The sequence below is a fragment of the Trichechus manatus genome, unplaced genomic scaffold (assembly GCF_000243295.1).
Source record: "Trichechus manatus latirostris isolate Lorelei unplaced genomic scaffold, TriManLat1.0 scaffold00061, whole genome shotgun sequence".
Taxonomy (NCBI): domain Eukaryota; kingdom Metazoa; phylum Chordata; class Mammalia; order Sirenia; family Trichechidae; genus Trichechus; species Trichechus manatus.
The window spans coordinates 8,217,295-8,236,016 of record NW_004443997.1 but is presented as its reverse complement, the minus strand read 5'-3'; the positions used below and the strand labels follow the sequence as shown (position 1 = coordinate 8,236,016).

Genomic DNA, 18,722 nt, shown 5'->3' with positions numbered 1-18,722 from the left:
AGCAATTAGGGTCACATAACAATGTGTGTATAAATTTTTGTATGAGAGACTAACTTGAATTGTAAACTTTTACTTAAACTACAACAATTAAAAAAAAAAAAAAAGAAGGGCCAAATGACACGACATGCCTCCAGACATGATGTGTCGAGAAGGACAAACGCCATTTGTGTGGAAGTACTGCCAAAGGTGCAGAACCCGAATCTAACCACAAGGAAACATCAGACACGCCCGGACCGAGGGATGGTCTATAAGGGACTGGCCTCTCCTCTACATCAAGGTCAAAGTCATAAACAAAGAAAAGGAGAAAACTTGTTCTAGATCAAAGCAGACTAAAGAAACAGGACAACTCAATCAATGCATTGTCAGTCTGCTGGATTCTGTACCTTGGGGGGTAGGGGGAAGATGCCACAGTGGATACTATTGGGATAACTGACTAAATTACAAAGTGATTAAAGTATTGATTCCACGTTAAAACTACTAAATCTGGTAACTATGCTGTGGTTATATAAGATAATTCAGCCTAGTCTCAAATGGTTCAGAAAAATGAGAGAGGAGGAGACAGAGGCAGAGGAAACGCAGGGAAATGTTGCCTGTAGACATTGTTGAATGGGTGCATGTTCTGCTGTATTTGCACACACGCACACACAAATACACACACAAAACTATAAATAACCTGGTGAATCTGACAAAAGGGGGGATACAGAAGTTCCTGGTAGTATTCTTGCAACTTCTCTGTAGGTTTAGAATTATTTCAAAGCAAAAAGTTCATGAAAATCGTTGTATAAACTGGTGATACTCAAATGTTAGCCTGCAGATCACCGGGCCGTCCTCCAGAACTTCCGATTCCGTAGGTCTGGGGTCGGGTATGTCTAAGTTCCTAGGTGACGCTGCTGCTGGTGCAGCTCACACATTGAGAACCCCTGGTATAGGGTCACTATCAGTTAGAATCGGCATGTCGGCAGTGGGTTTGGGTCGGGTATAACCCAGTTTGAACTGTAGAGGTGACCTCCAAAAGAACCAGACACAAACAGAGTTAAATGTGGCTACCTTTGGGAAGTAGGGCTCAGGGAGAGACGGTGCAAGGAGCCAGTGTTTTTAATTACGGACCTTTCTGTATCATTTTATTTGTTTGCCAAATGTACGTATTATAACGCCTGCAAAGCATCTGGATGCAGGCCTACCTGACAAGTAGCAGAGGGTCAGTAAATGTCAGGGACCTGTAGAGACCTGAGTTTCTAAACTCCAAGATGTCAGGTTTCGTGGGCATTTCCTGTGTCTGCTGGGGAGCGTTGGGGAGTGATACCAGCACCAACGCCAGCACTTCACTCTTGGGGAGGAGTCCTTTTGGTCACCCCAACAGTATTGAGGAGCCCTGGTAGCGCAATGGTTAAGCACTCAACTGCTAACAGAAAGGTCGGTGGTTCAAACTCACTAGAGGCTCTGTAGGAAAAAAGATCTGGCGATCTGCTCCCGTAAAGATTACAGCCTAGGAAACCCTATGGGGCAGTTCTATTCTGTCACGGAGGGTCGCTGTGAGTCGGAACTGACTCGATGGCACGCAGTAACAACTGTATATGTTTTCCCCTTAGAACTGCCACCGAGTCGGGTCAGACACAAGGGTCACAAAATCTCTCCTGGTTCTGAGAGGAGATTGTGGTTCAGGCAGCAAACTTCTCTCAAGTTCTCCTCTCCCTCTTTCGGGGGGTAATGAACCTTGGCCTCAAGCCTCATTAAACCCCATTATATAATCACCCCCATCCTGGAGTCTCTTTATAGCCCTTCCGGCGGCTGGTTTCTTGGGAGTCTGCAGTTCAGCTTCATCAGTCTTTATTGCTACCTGCTGCCTCCCTCGACAAATCAGGCTTCTGACTCAGCCGCAAGGTGCACATGAGGCCAGACTCTCAAGCGAGGGTCAAGGGTCTCTTGCCCTGTCTCCGAGACAGAGAACAAGAGGTGCCTGGAGAAGAGATGAGGAGAGGGCAGGCTGTCTTTCAAGACACCGTAGGGTGGGAAGAACAGTATTTCACAAGACCAGGGCCTTGTAGGCAACTCCAGCTGGTGCCATCAGGACCGAGAGGGGGAAGTTCTGGAGCCATCTATCACTTGTTTCCCTCGGTAGCTGCTGTCCTGAAGTGCTCGACCCCCGCAAGCAGCTAATAAGGAAACACCCAAAGAACTGCAGGTGGCAAAACTATCCTGTCATTCATCTTCTACCCATGGCGTCCAATCAAGTGACAACGCAGGAGTTGGCTGCAGCTCATTCCTTCAGCAGCTGCCTGTTGCCCCCAGGAGATGCTATCACCTGGGACGATGGCTCCCTCGAATAGCAACAATAGAGTCCAGACGGGGTAGCAACTGGTTAGCCACCCAGGGAACAGTTCCCTGAGTGGGTACAGCCAGCTGAGTAGCGAGAAGCAGCCTTGAAGCCACCCTGTCACTCACCACATAATCCCCCAACTAGACAAGGGCACAGGGGAAGGAACTTGAGCAACTTAAGTTCCCTTCTCGATGAGCTTGTTTCAGTGAAGACGGCATTGTGATTTCATACCAACACACTGTGAACTGGTGGATTCAGAACGAAGGCAAACTCCATCTCCTTACTGACCTTGTGACCTTGAGCCTGTTAGTTAAATTGTCTAAGCCCCAGTTTCCTCATCTGGAAAATAGGGATAACAGTGGAGTTAATGTACAGTTAATGTACTCAGCTGCTGTTTGAAGGTTCGAGTTCACCCAGAGGCACCTCAGAAGAAAGGCCTGGCAATCTACCTCTGAAAAATCAGCCACTGAAAACCCTCTGAAACATGAAGCACAATTCTACTCTGACACAAATGAGGTTGCCATAAGTTGGAGTTGACTTGATGACAACTGTTTTGTTTTCTTTTTTTCAGTAGTACCTAACTTACATGGTATTGCGAAGCTTATATGAGATAATAAAAGTAAACTGCTTTGTACGATGCCTGGAACATTGTCAACACATGATAAATGCCACTTTATTATCATCCTTTTGCAAATAAGTGCAAATTATTATCATCATTTTCATCATTGTTACAAGCTATTCCATCCTGTAACATACAACAATAGCTCCCCAAAGCTACCATTTATTGAGACTTGGTGCTCCAAGCACCGGCTCCTGTGCTGGGAATCTACATGTGTTCCTCATTTAGTCCTCACTACAGCCTGGCCAGGTAGAAAACAGACTCAGGACGTTAAGTGACATATACTGACAACCACTTTGTTGCTATAAACCTGGAATCACTTCCACCAGCCGGTAATGAGTGATGATGAATAATTCCTCCTCCCATCTAGGCGACATTTTTTTCATTCTGAAGAACTGTTTTTATAGGCGACTCAGAGGCAGCCAGACTGAGGTCAGCTGGGGTCAGAGACGCCCACCATGAAGCCACAGACTCACAGCTTGTTGGGCCTGACAAGGTCCCTGGTTGGGGCAGGGAGCGGGCCTGCCCACAGCAATGCGGAGTAAACACAGCAAGGAGGGAGAAATGAGTCCACAGTTCCCCATTTCTCTGGGAAGCAGCTTCATTTCTGCTTGGAATGGAGAGCCAACATTTTCCATCTGGAAGAAAAGAGTCTGATATCTTGGTTCTGAAGCGAGGCTCTGAACTCAAGGGCTGGCTAAGCTTTGGAGCCAGGTTTCTCTCTTAAGCTGGGGCTCCGGTCACTCTCCTCCCTCCACTTCCTCCTTGCGTCCAGACCAGGGAAGCAGGGAAAGCCCCAGGGAGGTGAACTGCTTCTCGCAGTCTACACAAGGTGGCTGGGCACCCTGAGATTCCTCGGCTCGGCCACTCTACTCTGCCTAATGCCGTCTCCAAGCATTACTGCAGGAGGCCAACAAGATGGCGTATCACCACCCATCCCAGCGAGCGGCAGAGCCGGAGCTGACAGTGACAAACGGGCAGACAGACTCAGCCTGGCAGGGAGGCTGCCCAAGGGGCTCCCTTGGCTGGGTCAGCACGAGGAAGGCCCAAAGGCAGGAAGTTCTCTTCTGAAATTCACAGTGGTGGAGGAATGGGATAAGCAAGGAGAAGCCAGGACCTGGCAGCTGGGACCCCACAACAGCCCACCCCAGGTCTCCAAAACCAGCCTTCTGAAGTGAGTCAAAAGATTCTCCCAAAGGACTGAATTGCTGGACTGAGGGCTGTGGGGACCATGGTCTTGGAGAACATTTAGCTCAACTGGCATAACACAGTTTATAAAGAAAATGTTCTGCATTCTACTTTATTGAGTAGCATCCGGGGTCTTAAAAGCCTGTGAGCGGCCATTTAAGATACTCCACTGGTCTCACCCCTTAAGGAGCAAGGGAGAATAAAGAAAACTAAAGATACAACGGAAAGATTAGTCCAAAGGACTAATGGACCACAACTACCACAGCCTCCACCAGACTGAGTCCAGTATAACTAGATGGTGCCCAGCTACCACCACCGACTGCTCTGACAGGGATCACAATAGAGCGTCCCAGACAGAGCTGGAGAAAAATGTAGAACAAAATTCTAACTCACAAAAAAAGACCAGACTTACTGGCCAGGCAGAGACTGGAGAAACCCCGACACCCTTTTAGCTCAGTAATGAAGTCACTTCTGAGGTTCACCCTTCAGCCAAAGATTAGACAGGCCCATAAAACAAAACGAGACTAAAGGGGCACACCAGCCCAGGGGCAAGGACTGGAAGGCAGGAGGGGACAGGAAAGCTGGTAATAGGGAACCCACGGTGGAGAAGGGAGAGTGTTGACATGTTGTGGGGTTGTTAACCAATGTCATAAAACAATATGTGTCGTAACTGTTTAATAAGAAGCTTGTTTATTCTGTAAACCTTTCATCTAAAGTACAATAAAATAAATAAATAAATAAAGATTCGCCCAAGGAAATCTCAGTGGGTAAACCTTACAATTATCGAGATTCTAAACTCTGGAAAGGACCCTCATGAAGTCTAAGCCTCTAACTGTAAATTGGAGAAACTGAGGCACAGATAGAGAAAGGAGCTTGCAGCACCAAAGAACTGGAATGCAGGCTAGAGAAGAATCTAGGTTTAAAATCTTCCATGGGTAAGAGTCTTCCCAACTCTGAGTCTCAGTTTCTTGATCTGTAAAATGGGGATAATAACACCTGCCTCACAGAATGTGGCGAGATTAACTGTGACAATGCAGCTGGCATGCCAGGCGGAGACTAAGATTGCAAGGCCACTGGGAGCAGCACTGAGATCCCAATGGAGAGCTTTTCCTTTCCTGATCTGGAGCCTGTTCCACCACATCACACTGCCTCTGTTTCTGTCATTTGTTAGAATCGAAGAAAATAGGACTGGTCCATGGGCTTTCAGATAATATTTGGGTTACATACTGATTCTCCTGCTGACTCTCAAATGCTGTCGTTTTCACTTCTGGGGGATCAGAGGGCAACCTCTCTGCATATAGGGATCAGGACCGTCCAAAGGGGCAATTGTATTCCTGGAGCCTCTTGGCACCGAGCATTGCTTTTAATTCAGGACTCAGCTCCTGCCCACAGGCAAATTGAAGAGCGTCTCTTCCCAGGTGGAGACCAGGGCAGAGATGAAAAGTTGGAAACCATGGTGAATCCACACAAAACTCTTTGGGAGGGGCTCAAACTGTGCAAACCTGTGTTTTTTTATGCAGGCTGAAGATGTTTCTACTCTGGCCAAGACTAAAGTACACAGCAGTGATCAAATACTCAGGGGTGGCTGTGCTGATATTCACTCATGGAATGGTGATGCCTGAGGACAAATGGCTGCTGGAGGCAGCTACCTGGCATAATGCCAACGTAAATTCTAAGCACTCTTGGGTCCTTGTGGTGGTGGGTGAACACAGCAGCCCAAAATGAATCATGGAGCCAGAGGATGCGGATGCTACGAGGGAAAAGGAGCTAGTAAACATCGTAATCAACATCATGCCCTCTGATCTCCTCGAAAAGAAAAAGACAGCATTTGTGTCTTAGTGGTAGAATGACAGTGTAACCCAAATATAAGCTGACACTCCATGGACCAGTCTCATTTCCTTGGATCCTAACAAATAACAGAAACAGAGGCAGTGTGGTGTGGGGAAAAGTTCCAAATCAGGAAATGAGAAAAGCTACCATTTATTAAGCACTTGCTGTGTGCCGGGCACTGTGCAAAGGACTTGACATGCATGAGCTCATCTAATCCTCACAACCACTCTATGATGTGGGTCTACAATTATCCTCTTTTTAAGATGAGGAAACCGGGGCTCCGAGAGGCTCTTGACTTGCTCGAGGTCAGGCACACTGCTCCGAAGTAGCAGAGCTGGGACTGAACCCAGGTGTCTGCCTCCAGGGCCTGTGTTCCCAGCCATGACATCTGCCTCACCCTGCTGCCATTACACATTGGATAGGTCAACAACTCTTTTCCTCATCCATGCTCATCAAGCCACTCTCTGATACCATGCAGGTTCAACCACATGGAACGTATCTGGCCCCGCTGACAGTGATTTCTCTTGACAAATTAATAAATTGGCTTTCCGGTGTTGACATGTCTGTCTCTGGTCCTATTTTAGCTTGCTTGATTCAGGGCCTGCACATTCTGGGCATGGAGACAAGCCAGTCTCTGGACCTGCTCCTGACTGACATCCACATGGGTCTGTGCCTGTCTCAGGCCCTCCACTGACTCCTGCAGTGGACACACAATACACATCTTGGACCCTAAGCCAAGCTCCCCGTTCCACCGCAGTCCAACCACATAGCTGGCCTAAGGCAGAGCTCTGAACCCGATCACCTGGACACACATGCTGGATGTCACATGTGCATTTTTCCAGGGAGAGAGTTCATGGATTTGATTAAATTCTCAAAGGGTCCATGACCCTCCCTAAAAAAAAAAAAAAAAAATGAAGTTAAAAACCCTTATGTAAGAATAAAACCTCACATTTAGAGAAAGGCATCCTGCTGGATATTTGAGATATCACAGTTATCAAATCATGTGCGATGGTTAAGCTTGTATACTGAGGAGTTAGAAAGAACTGGATTCAATTCCCAGATCAACTCTTTGATAGCTGTTTGACTTTGGGCAAGTTCCTTAACATCTCTGAGTCTCAGTTTCCTCATCTGTACAATGGGAATAATCCATCTGTGCAATCGACTGTTGCAAGAACTAAATGAGATCATCAATGCCGGTGATTAGTCTATACCACTAGTTGTCACCAAGGAGCCCTGGTTGTGCAATGGTTAAGTGCTCATCTGCTAACCAAAAGGCTGGCAGTTTGAACCCACCCAGCAGCTTCATGGACAAAGAGCTGGCAAAATGTTTTCATAAAGATTATAGCCAAAAAAATCCTATGGGACATTTCTACTCTGTCACAAGGGCTTGCTATGAGTCGGAACCCACTTGACGATACCCAACAACAACCAGTTGCCACCAAGTTAATTCTGGCTCATGGTGACCCCATGTGTGGCATCACAGAGTTGTGCTCCACAGCATTTTTAAGGGCTGAGATTTTAGAAGTTGATTGCCAGGCCTTTCTTCCAAGGTACCTCTGTGTAGACTTAAACCTCCAACCTTTCAGTTAGCAGCTAAGCAAGTTAACTCTTTGCACCACCCAGGTACTCCTAGTATATACTAGTGCTCAGTCAACATTACTTGTCATTTATCAAAGCAGCAACACAGCCTGGACAGCATGTGGGTATATTAAGGGCTGGGATCATTTCCTCCTCACTCCAGCACACCCTCCTCTTCCTGAACTCCCAACCAATAAATGTTGTTTTCTTGGCTGGCCAATTGGTTGGGCTTTTTTCAGGGGCCTCCCCTCTGACCAAGTCTGTATCTGTTCAGCAAAACGGGCCTCAGGGCAGAGAAGATTAAACGCCTTCTGAGACCTCACCCCTCCATCACAAGAAAGTTCCATTTCCGCTCCAGGTAATAATCACTATGTCTCCAGCTGAAATTCATAAGAGCAAAATGTAAACCACCCCAGGCCTCGCTCAGCCCAGTTTGAACCCAAATGCATCTTTGAGACGTAAAGGTTATACGTGTTGACCTCAGTGGAAAAAAAATACAAAATTTAATCATAGATGCCTTATCCACAGTGGACAAGAAAAATTCTGGTTGTGAGCAGGGAGCTGAGACGCAGGAGAGAGAAAGGAGAGAAAAGGCTTATGTTTCCTTCCCCGCCCTGCGTGTTTGCTTCCCTCTGCCACCCTGTAACACCTGCAGGCGAAAGAGTAGGAACTCAGCACAGATGACAACAGCCCGTCAACCTCCCAAGCACCAATTACCTCCTTTTCAAAAGCACCCAAAGGGGCGTGAGCAGCGCAGAAGGGAGGTGTCCAGGTGAAGGACGAAGGACGCCTGAGCCTGTTCAGTGAGCATTTCACAAGTCATGAGAGGAGGAAAAGAGAGGGTGCACCTGCCTGGAGAACCAGGCGCCTGCAGAGGGGAGGTGGCGAGGCACAGTGCCCTCACCCAGTGCAGCTAGCCCCCAGGGTGACTTACTTGCAGAGAAGTTGGCCTCGCTGTGGATGGGAGGGGTGGAGGGTAGAAAGGGCGGGTGTCCCACAAAGAAGGAGCGGAGGGAGCGCTCAGACAGGAGGGGCGAGCGCTGCTGGGAAGGGATGTTCTCACAACTGCCCACACTGCTGTGGATCTTGAGGTTCAACGGTTTGCTCTTCTTCTTGACTCTGAAAGGGAGAAAGAGAAAGAGGAAAAGGAAATGTATCTGTGCACACAAAATTAGAGCAGGGGTCCCCCACAATTGATCCAAGACCCACCAGGAGAAATTAGAAGGGCCCTGCCAGCTCTTTGGCACTGATACAAGCGTGTAGAGAAAAGGGTTTGGCAGTGGGGGGTTTTCTCCCAGTCTGTGTGAAAAGCTCATTCCCACCATGAAGGACAAGCAAATAGAAGTTGCTGGAGAAGCTCTAGAAAGCCAGAGTCAAGTGCAGCTTCTTGCTCCAACCTCCAACTTCTGCCTGCACATACTGAGGTCCCAGGGCCCCAAGCCCCCAACCCATGGCCACTGCCCTTTGGCCATTTGATGATGCTGGGAAAGTGTGAAAGCAGACAATCGCATAGTCTTCCGATGCCCACCTGAACTGCCTAATCAGAAGCTTTGGGCCTGGAACATTCCCTGATAATGGAGACTGGGAACTGAGACTCCTTCTGTCACACTTTCCTTCTTATCAGGGAAACTCCATCTGTGTTCTGGGTACACAGTCTATTTACTGCTTCTGCGTGTGGATCATACGGCACCTGGCCAGCCTCATTTCCATATCTTTTCCTGGCGGTGTTGGGGGATGGGGGGGTCCCTGTTCTGCAGCACAAAAGGGGTGCATGCAGACCATCATCCCTACATTGGTTGCTGCAGGGAGTGACCCGCTGGCCATGCCCACTACTGAAGCTGACCTTGTTCTGTCTCTTTTCTGTGTGAGTAAAGCATTGTTTCACCCAATGCCTGTGTATGAGTCGTGTCTTTCTTGGCAACCTTGGACCCTGGCTCAACGGTTTGATACATACACTGAGCAAAGTCAAGAGATGACAACAGCAAATGACGGGTTGACCTTGTCAACTGAGCCCAGATCTGTGTCAAGGGGGCATGCACCCCCTATGTGTTTATATTTTCCAAATTCACTACCTTCCATTCATATTAAAACAATAAACTCATTTCTGCGTAAATTAAACCTGCTGACTTTCGAGTGATTCAAGGAGAGAAACCAAGCCTTGGGTAGGTTCCTAGAACTCCTTCTGGAAACCTGACCTTCTTGTCAGGGCTTCTGGTACTAGGTACCTCCTTCAGAGTCCACCAGGGTCTGTTTGTTCTTGGTCCAGTCTCTACCAGACAGTGCCTGCCTTAGGGTTGAGGAGGGAAGGGTGCCCCGCAAAGCTGTAGGCTCGATTGGTTGGGATGCATCAGGGGCCATCTCAAGGGATGAGGGGGAGTAATGTAGAGAAGGGGCTCTGGGTGACCCCACCCTTCATCCCTACTCCCACCATGGCCACGTTGCTTGGCGCGGGGGGTGAGGGGGGTGTTCATACCTGATGATTAATGGCATGCTTCTGGGGCCAGACTTTCCAGATTAAAATACTGACCTTGCCAACCACTGTTGTGTGAGCTTGGGTGAGTCAGCTCAACTTCTCCAAGCCTCAGCTCTCCCAAGTATAAAACAGTCTTTCTTCATAGGGTTGTAGGGAGGATTAAATGAAATAATCCACATGAATTACTTAATACAGTGCCCAGCACAAAGTATAAACATGAGTTGTTGTTGTTCTTATATAATGGGATTCTATCTGATACTCCTTTATAAGAAAGGATTCCACAGCTAAAACAAAGTGGTGAAGTTAGGGGGAGTTCAGTCCTATTCTCAGGGACTCTGCAAGACCCAAGAGATTGAATGTGACTCTTTGTACACCCTGTGCCTAGCAAAACGACTCACACACAGCAGGAACATAAATATTTGTCGAATGACCTTTAAATGGCAAATGGGAAGATGGCAAAGAGGAGGCATCCCCCGGCCCCTCAGCTCATAGCCTTTGGTCTGTGATGGCTCTGAATCCGTTCAAGGGCAGAGAGAAGATGGCTACCTGATGTCAACTCCGTGCACCAGCTCTGGCCCTGCCTAGCATTTGCCTTCTGCCTACAGCACAGTACACTTGTAGCAAAAACTGGGCAAGAAGGCAGGGCCTTAGCAATCAGCCACAGGCCAACACTGAAACAAAAATACCAGGGTTTTCAGTATGCCCTTGGGATTACTCATTTTTCTTCTGGCCATCTTCCTTGCAAACAGATCATTAGAAGGTGTAATTATTGACTTTCCAGCAGGATTCTTAACACTGCCAAAGGGGTGAGGAACAGACAGCAAAGGATGAAGGAATCTGACCCACTGATTATTAAGCTTTGATCTGAAACTAAGGAAATGCATCTATGAAATTAAAGCCATAGAGCACAGAGGTTAATTTTTTTTTAATTTTCAGTTTACCAAACAGGAGGATTAATCATAGTATTAATAACAATACCAAGAGCAGCATAATACTGCTACTTGGATTAGACTGCTGACCGTATCTCAGGTACTATATCAAGTGCTTTTTATTTAAGTGTCCCAGTAACAGCACGAGGGAGATGCCATTATTATCCTCTGTCTACTAATAAGAGGAGCCTGATGGCACAGTGGGTAAGTACTCGGCTGCTAACCGGGAGGTTGGCAGTTTGAACGTACCAGCCGCTCCTCAGGAGAAAGGTGTGGCAGTCTGCTTCCATAAAGATTACAGCCTTGGCAAGGTCATAGAAGCTCCATAGACACATCCAAACTCCCTGAGGGACCAAATTACTGGGCTGAGGGCTGTGGGGACCACACTCTTGGGGAACATCTAGCTCAACTGGCATAACATAGTTTATAAAGGAAATGTTCTATGTTCTACGTTGGTGAGTAGCCTCTGGGGTCTTAAAAGCTCATGAGCAGCCATCTAAGATATTCCACTGGTCTCACTCCTTCGTGAGCTAGCGAGAATGAACAAAACCAAAGATACAAGGGAAAGATAAGTCCAAAGGACTAATGAACCACAACTACCACAGCCTCCACCAGACTGAGTCCAGGACAACTAGATGGTGTCCAGCTACCACTACTGACTGCTCTGACAGGGATCACAATAGAGGCTCCCAGACAGAGCTGGAGAAAAATGTAGAACAAAATTCTAACTCACAAAAAAAGGACCAGACTTACTGGTCTGACAGAGACTGGAGAAATCCCAAGAGTATTGGCCCCTGGACACCCTCTTAGCTCAGTAATGAAGTCACTCCCGAGGTTCACCCTTCAGCCAAAGATTAGACAGGCCCATAAAACAAAATGAGACTGAAGGGGCACAACAGCCCAGGGGCAAGGACAAGAAGGTAGGAGGGGACAGGAAAGCTGGTAATACAGAACCCAAGGTGGAGAAGGGAGAGTGTGGACATGTCGTGGGGTTGGCAACCAATATCACAAAACAATACGTGTACTGTTTAATGAGAAGCTAGTTTGTTTTGTAAACCTTCATCTAAAGTACAATAATTTAAAAAAAAAGATTACAACCCAAAGGAAAAAAAAAGATGACAGCCTTGGAAATTCTACGGGGCAGTTCCACCTTGTTCTATAGGGTCACTATGAGTCAGAATCGACTCCACATCAATGGGTTTGGTTTTGTTGTTGTTGTCGTTCTACTGACGAGAACACTGCGGCATTGAAAAGGTAAGGGGTTCTAACATTTGGACCTGCAGTGCGACTCCAGGGCACATCTCTCTACCGCCATCCCACAGCAGGCACTCCAGTTCAATCTGACCTCAAAACACTGTCTACCCTGAGGCCAGCTGTCCCATGGACCTTGATTTTGGATATGTCCAGGCCAGAGGCACCACAGTGGCTGAAAAGTGAGCCAGAATCTTCACTTTAGCTCCACCCACCTCTTCTCTTTGGACATTTTCTCCAGGACGACCCACAAATGACTCCACAGAGTCGTTTCCGTTTATCTTTTTTCTCTCTAGCCCGGAGCCCTCTCACTTAGAGTGACGAAGGAGAAGAATGCTGTGATAGGGGAGAAGGAGGAGCAAGGAACCATGGATAAATCCCAAAGGAACAGCAAAATTGCTCTTTACAAAATGTCTCCATTGTATGTCTTCTTCCTCTGCCTGGTGGGCTCCTACACAGACTCCATCACCCACTTCAAACGTTACCGTGTCTGTGACATCCTCTCCTACCCCACTGAGCTTATTTATCACTTCCATCACCTTGTTCTCTTAGTACCTGCTCCTTCGTCATATGCTGCATAAGACCCAATCTCCTTAACTTGGCACTCAAGACCCCTACCCCTTAATCTGGCCCTGTGAACTCCTCCATTCCCTGCTCCAGCCACATATACTTCACTGTTTCTCACCCCCAACCCTTTACTTTATGCTGTCCCTGCTGCCTGGAATACTCCCCTTATTTGCCTGGTTAGTGCTTCTCCATCTTTTATGACTCAGCTCTGGTGTCCTCTCCTCCGGAAAGCCTTTCCTGATACTCCTCTCTCCCTTCCAGCCTGGGCTGGGTGTTCTTCCTTGGTTCTCCTAAAATATTCTGTATATATCTCTACCTATAAACAAACAAACAAACAAAAAAAACCCATTGCCGCCGAGTCAATTCCAACTCATAGTGACCCTATACAACAGAGTAGAACTGTCCCATAGGGTTTCCAAGGAGTGGCTGGTAGATTTGAACTTCTGACCTTTTGGTTAGCAGCCAAGCTCTTAACCACTATGCCACCAGGGCTCCATCTATAACTATACCTATATCTATATATTTATGGTTGCACTTTGCTATTTTTCCAAACTTGTTCTCTCAGTATCTGTCTCCCAAGAGACCTGTGAGCTCTTTAAGAGCAATGACTCTAGATTGTTGATTGTGTCTGTCCTGGGCAACTAGCACAGAGCCTGGCACATAGTAGGTGCTCATTAGATGCTTGTTAAATGACTGATCTGAATGAAGACCCTGGCTCTCAACACACTGCATTCTCTGTCTTCCACCCTGGACTAGAAGCTCCCTGAGGGCAGAAACCCTGTGGTTTTCCCTGTTGGATTCCTCAGCCTCTAGCTTGGCACCAGCTGAATGGAATGAACCGCTTGATTTGGTTCTGAAACATGTCTCCCCTTCCCAAATTGCTTAGGCGATTGGTTTAAGAAAGCTTGGCTTGAAACTGCGTCCAAAAATCACCTCCCTGCTCCTCTTCCCCGCCTCCGCCATCTTCCACTCAGTCTGGCCAGGAGCTGAGCGCCCTCTTGTGGCCAAAGTGAAGCCTCCTTGTAAATCTTCAGCGTACCAGATGAATAGCCCAGGAAGGTGTGTTAATTTAAGATTCACCTCCCACTCAGGTAGCCTACAAGCTACCCTCTTCAGGACACCTGCTGCTTACTGGATTCAAGAGAGCCAAGTGTGCTGCAGAGTTGCCTCCGTGGCACCTGGGCTGACAGCCCTGGGACCATTTCCTCAGGGGCCTACAGGGAAGGGCAGGAAGGTGATTCTTGGTATAGCAGCACTGCTGGCCGACTCCCCCGGCCCTTGGTTCTAGAAGAGAGGGAAGCCAGGAGGGGAGTGGCATTTCCTTCTAGGCAGCTGCCCAATGGTAGAGGTTCAAAGTGTTGTCTACACTGAGCAGTGATTTAGTGGTTAAGCTTGCAGGCTCTGGAGTCTGGGAGACCAGGGCTCAAGTCCTGACTGTGACCTTGGGAAACTGATCTCGCCTCTTTGAGCCTCAGTTTCCTGCCCTGGACAATGGGGAAAATATTAGCACCTACTTTAGAAGGCTCTTGTGAGAATTCTAAGACAAAGTGCTTAGCATGAGTCCTGCAAAGAGGGAGGGTCCAGGTAATATTACCTGTTACTGACATTGCTATGACCAGGTTCAACTAGAAGTCTATACAGCTATCAAAATAACCCTGAGGAAGCCAAAAACTGAAGTAAAGCTGTGCCTTCCAGCTGAAACCTCTATCAACTCCCTCAGTCCCCCACTATACTTGGCAAGTGAAGAGGACACAGCCAAACTGCCTGGCAGTAGATACCATTATCATCTCCAAAACACAGAAGCCTTGAGGCACTCAGCTTCCAAGAGACAAGGCCAGATCCCTTGTACAAGAAGAACCAAGTCTAACCCAGCACAAGTCTAGCAGTAACTCAGTGACTTCAGACAATCAATCTACTTCAGCAATTAATGGCCATAGATGGAGTGGAGAAAGTGTATATGTGAATAAATGTTAGTGGGACAGATGGATGGAGAAATAAATGGATGAAAAGATGGATGGAAGGAAGGAAGAGAGGAAGAGTGGAAGAAAGAAGGAAAAAAGTAGAAGGAAAGAAAGGATGGATGAATGGATGGACAGATGACATAGAGTATGATAGGATGGAAGGATGGATAGAAGGGAAGAAGAAAGGTGGGTAGGTGATGGATGGATGAATGGGTGAGTGAAAAGATAGAAGGATGGAAAGAATGGACAGATGTATGAATGGAGGGAGGGAGGGAGAGAGGAAGAAGGAAGGGAGGAAGAAAAGAAGGAAGGAAGGAAAAGTAGAAGGATTAATGGATGGATGAGTAGATGGATAAGCCCTGGTGGCACGGTGGTTAAAGCGCTTGGCTGCTTACCAAAAGATAAGCAGTTCCAACCTACCAGCCACTCTATGGGAGAAAGATGTGGCAGTCTGCTTCCATAAAGATTTACAGCCTTGGAAACCCTATGGGACAGTTCTACTCTGTCCTTTAGGGTCACTATGAGTTGGAATCCACTCGACAGCAGCGGGTTTGGTTTTTTGGTTTGGGTGGATGGATGGAAGGATGGGCGGATGGAAGGAAGGAGAGAGAGAGGAAGAGGAAAAGGGAGAAGGAGAGGGACAAAGAGAGAAAGAAAGAAAAGTAGAAGGATTAATGGATGGGTAAGTGGATGGGTAGAATAAAGGAAGAGAGGATGGTAGGATGGAAGGACGAATAGAAGGAAGGGAGAGAGGAAGGGAGGATGTGTGAAAGGGAAGATGGAGGATGGAAGGATGAATGGCTATCTGATCAGAGTAGAGTGGAAGGGAATCCTATATAGCTTCCCAACCACAAAGGAAGCCTCTGTGGATATGATGTGAGATTCTCCTTTACCATCTAGGCCTCATTACACAGGCATGCTCAGAGGTGAAAAAAAAAAGACAAAAATGACTATGTACTATAAGACTTATTGGATATTTTGCAGTACTCCCTGCAGATGAAGTATTCAATTAAAAAGAACATCCCCTACCATGATCTTTGCAGGATATTAGATATCTATTACATAAATGTCTTATTTGGAAATGGGACCAGTTCTGGAAAAGCAAAAGTGAGGTGGCACAAAACATCAGAAGGGGCCTCCATCCTTCAGGTGGTATCAGCCCTGGGTGGACCACACTGTTTTCTGGATGGGTCTGCAAGGCATGGCTCCCTGACATGGCAGGCTTGTGCCAACAGCAGCCCCACAGAGCCAGGCTGAGCTGGGGCCACGCGTGTTCCTGTCCTGGGGCCCTAGCATATGCTGTTCATACTTCCAGAAAAGGCTGCTCCTCCTCCCCACCCCAGATTCCAACAGGTCTCATTCAGCTTCATTCACGTCTCTGCTCAAATATCACCTGCCCAAAGAGGGCTCACTCAATTCTGTCATTATATAGCTATTTGTTTGCTCACTCAGTGGCTTTCTCCCTCACTGAGATGCTCACCTGTTTGCTGAATTAATGAATGATTACCCCTCCCAAACTGTGGCCAAGGGCCAAGCAGATTCTCAGTAAACACCCTCCCCATGTTGGAGTGGACAGGCTTTTACTCTTCCCAACTGTCCTCCTTCCCTTGGGCTCTAAGCAGCTCATCGCAGGGTTGGTGGTCCCTGCTATGAATTAAATTTTGTCTCCCTACCACCCAAACAATGTGTTGGAATCCTAACCCCTGTACCTGTGGATGTGATCCTGGTTTCGAAGTAGAGTTTTGTTTGTTATGTTAATTATATCTTACCCAGGTAGGGTGGGTTCTAAATCTAATCACTTCTGAGTTACAAGAGCAGATTAGACACAGAGACACGCACACAGGGGAAGACAGATGCCATGTGAGGATCGTCTACAAGCCAAGGAAGCCTGGACTACAACAAGGGAGGAAGCTGAGACCTTGATTTGGACTTTTAGCTTCTAAATCTTGAGAAAATAAACTTCTGTTCATTAAGGCCACCGGCTTGTGGTATTTCTATTACAGCAGCACTAGGAGACTAAGCCAGTTCCCCCACAAAACACCATGTTATTCTTTGATTTTGAAAAAGGTTTGCCCAGAGGCCTCTTCTTGGGTAACTGGATCAGGTCGAGGGCAAAGGATCGAAACGACTCAGCTGAGAGGGATAGCTTATGTGGCCACGTGCAAGACCACTGGGCATTCTTTCCTGTTCTGGGAAATGGCTCCTGGAGCAGCGCTTTGCTGCACAGTGTGGCTGGTCTGTAAGAATGTGTGGTTTTGCCTGTCTTCAAGCCACACCGTGAGGAGCCTGTCTGCTCCCAGCCCTGTCATTTCCTCCCAACTGGCTAAGCCAGATGCTCCAGACGCCACTAAAGAGACGCTGAGGGATTTGGCCGGGCGAAGGCTTTCAAGTTCAAGGGGACACAACCCCACAACGTGAGGAAGAAAAAGCCCATGTGAGCAGGCAGCTCTGTTTAACTCAAAGTCCAGCAAACTCTCAGAAGAGGAAATGGTACAAAGGGGCATTGATCAAGAGCCCTTCTCAGTGCAGAGACATCTGGCAGACCTCGGCAGAGGGTGACCAGGGCTGGCAGAAGAAATAAGGCATGTCTCTGCCCTCAAGGAGCCCATACTCGACAAGTAGCTGGGAAGATGTTGCTAAACCAGCCCTCCTGACTCATACGTTGAGACAGGACCACAGTCCTTTAGATTTCCCCCAAGATTCTTCTAGTGTAGGGGTTGGCAAACTATGGCCCACGGGCCAAAGCCAGCCCACAACCTATTTTTGTAAATAAAGTTTTATTAGAACACAGTCACGCCCATTAATTTATGTATTGTCTATGACTTCTTTTGCTTGACAACAGATTGTTAGTTGTGACAGAGACTGTGTGATCTGCAAAGGTGAAAACATTTACTATTTGTCCTTTTACAGAAAAAGTTTGCTGACCCCTTCTAGACTCCCTGTCCACATAAGTTATTGTTGTTGCTAGCTGTTGTTGAGTTGATTCCAACTCATGGTGACCCTAACTGTGCAGAGTACAAGTGCTCCATAGGGTTTTCAAGGCTGTGACCTTTCAGAAGCAGATCGCCAGGCCTGTCTCCTGATGAGGTACCTCTGGGTGGGTTCGCACCACCAATCTTTCAGCTAGTAGCCGAGTGCTTAATCATTTGTGCTACCCAGGGACTCCTCCACAGAAGTTCGTCAAGACAGAACCGTTAAGAGACCCAGAGTCTGTTTGGGATTTATTTTCCCTCAAGTCAGAGCTTTGTTCTCAACGTTTTGTGTCTAAAGAATGAACACAAACTTCCCATTCCCATCCCTCCCCACAGCCTTAGCACAGGGGCCTGAATCTCCCTGGGCCGGGCACTGGCTAAAGACGCCCTGTGGCCGCACAATGGTTAAGCACTCAGCTGCTAACCTAAAGGTTGGCGGTTCGAACGCAGCAGCGACGCCGCTGGAGAAAAGATCTGCTTCGGTAAAGATTTACAGACTTGGAAACCCAACAACTGAAGAGGTACTAGCAATATCCCTGAGCGTAAGTATAAAGCCCTCTGTCTACATCTACCTTGCCCTATATGGTAGTCATAGTTACACATGGCTACTAAAATAAAAATTAATCTAAGTCAGATGAAATTTAAAAAAAATCTCAGTTTATCAGTTGCACTAAGCACATGTTAAATACTCAGAAGTTACATGCAGCTAGTGGGTAATGTAATGGACAGAGCAGATATGAAACAGTTGGTGCTGTGGTTAAGCACTCGGCTGCTAACCAAAATGTTGGCAATTTGAACCCACGAGCCTCTCTGCAGGAGAAAAATGTGGCAGTCTGTTTCCATAAAAATCATAGCCTTGAGCAAGAGAGAATGAAGAGAACAGGATACAAGGAAAAGATTAGTCCAAAGGACTTATGGACCACAGCTACCAAGGCCTCTAGTAGACTGAGTCCAGTACAGCTAGATGGTGCCCGGCTACCACCACTGACTGCTCTGACTGGGATCACAACAGAGGGTTCTGGACAGAGCTGGAGAAG

At 47.4% G+C, this 18,722-nt stretch overlaps 1 protein-coding gene across 1 annotated transcript in view; it reads right to left on the bottom strand.

The window, feature by feature from the left end:
- KSR2 (kinase suppressor of ras 2) overlaps positions 1-18,722 on the bottom strand; it is a 405,360-nt gene that overhangs the window by 165,533 nt on the left and 221,105 nt on the right. The window contains exon 5 of the mRNA XM_004379037.1: positions 8,467-8,651. Within this exon, the coding sequence (XP_004379094.1) occupies positions 8,467-8,651 (185 nt within the window). The remainder of the gene's footprint in view (positions 1-8,466; positions 8,652-18,722) is intronic.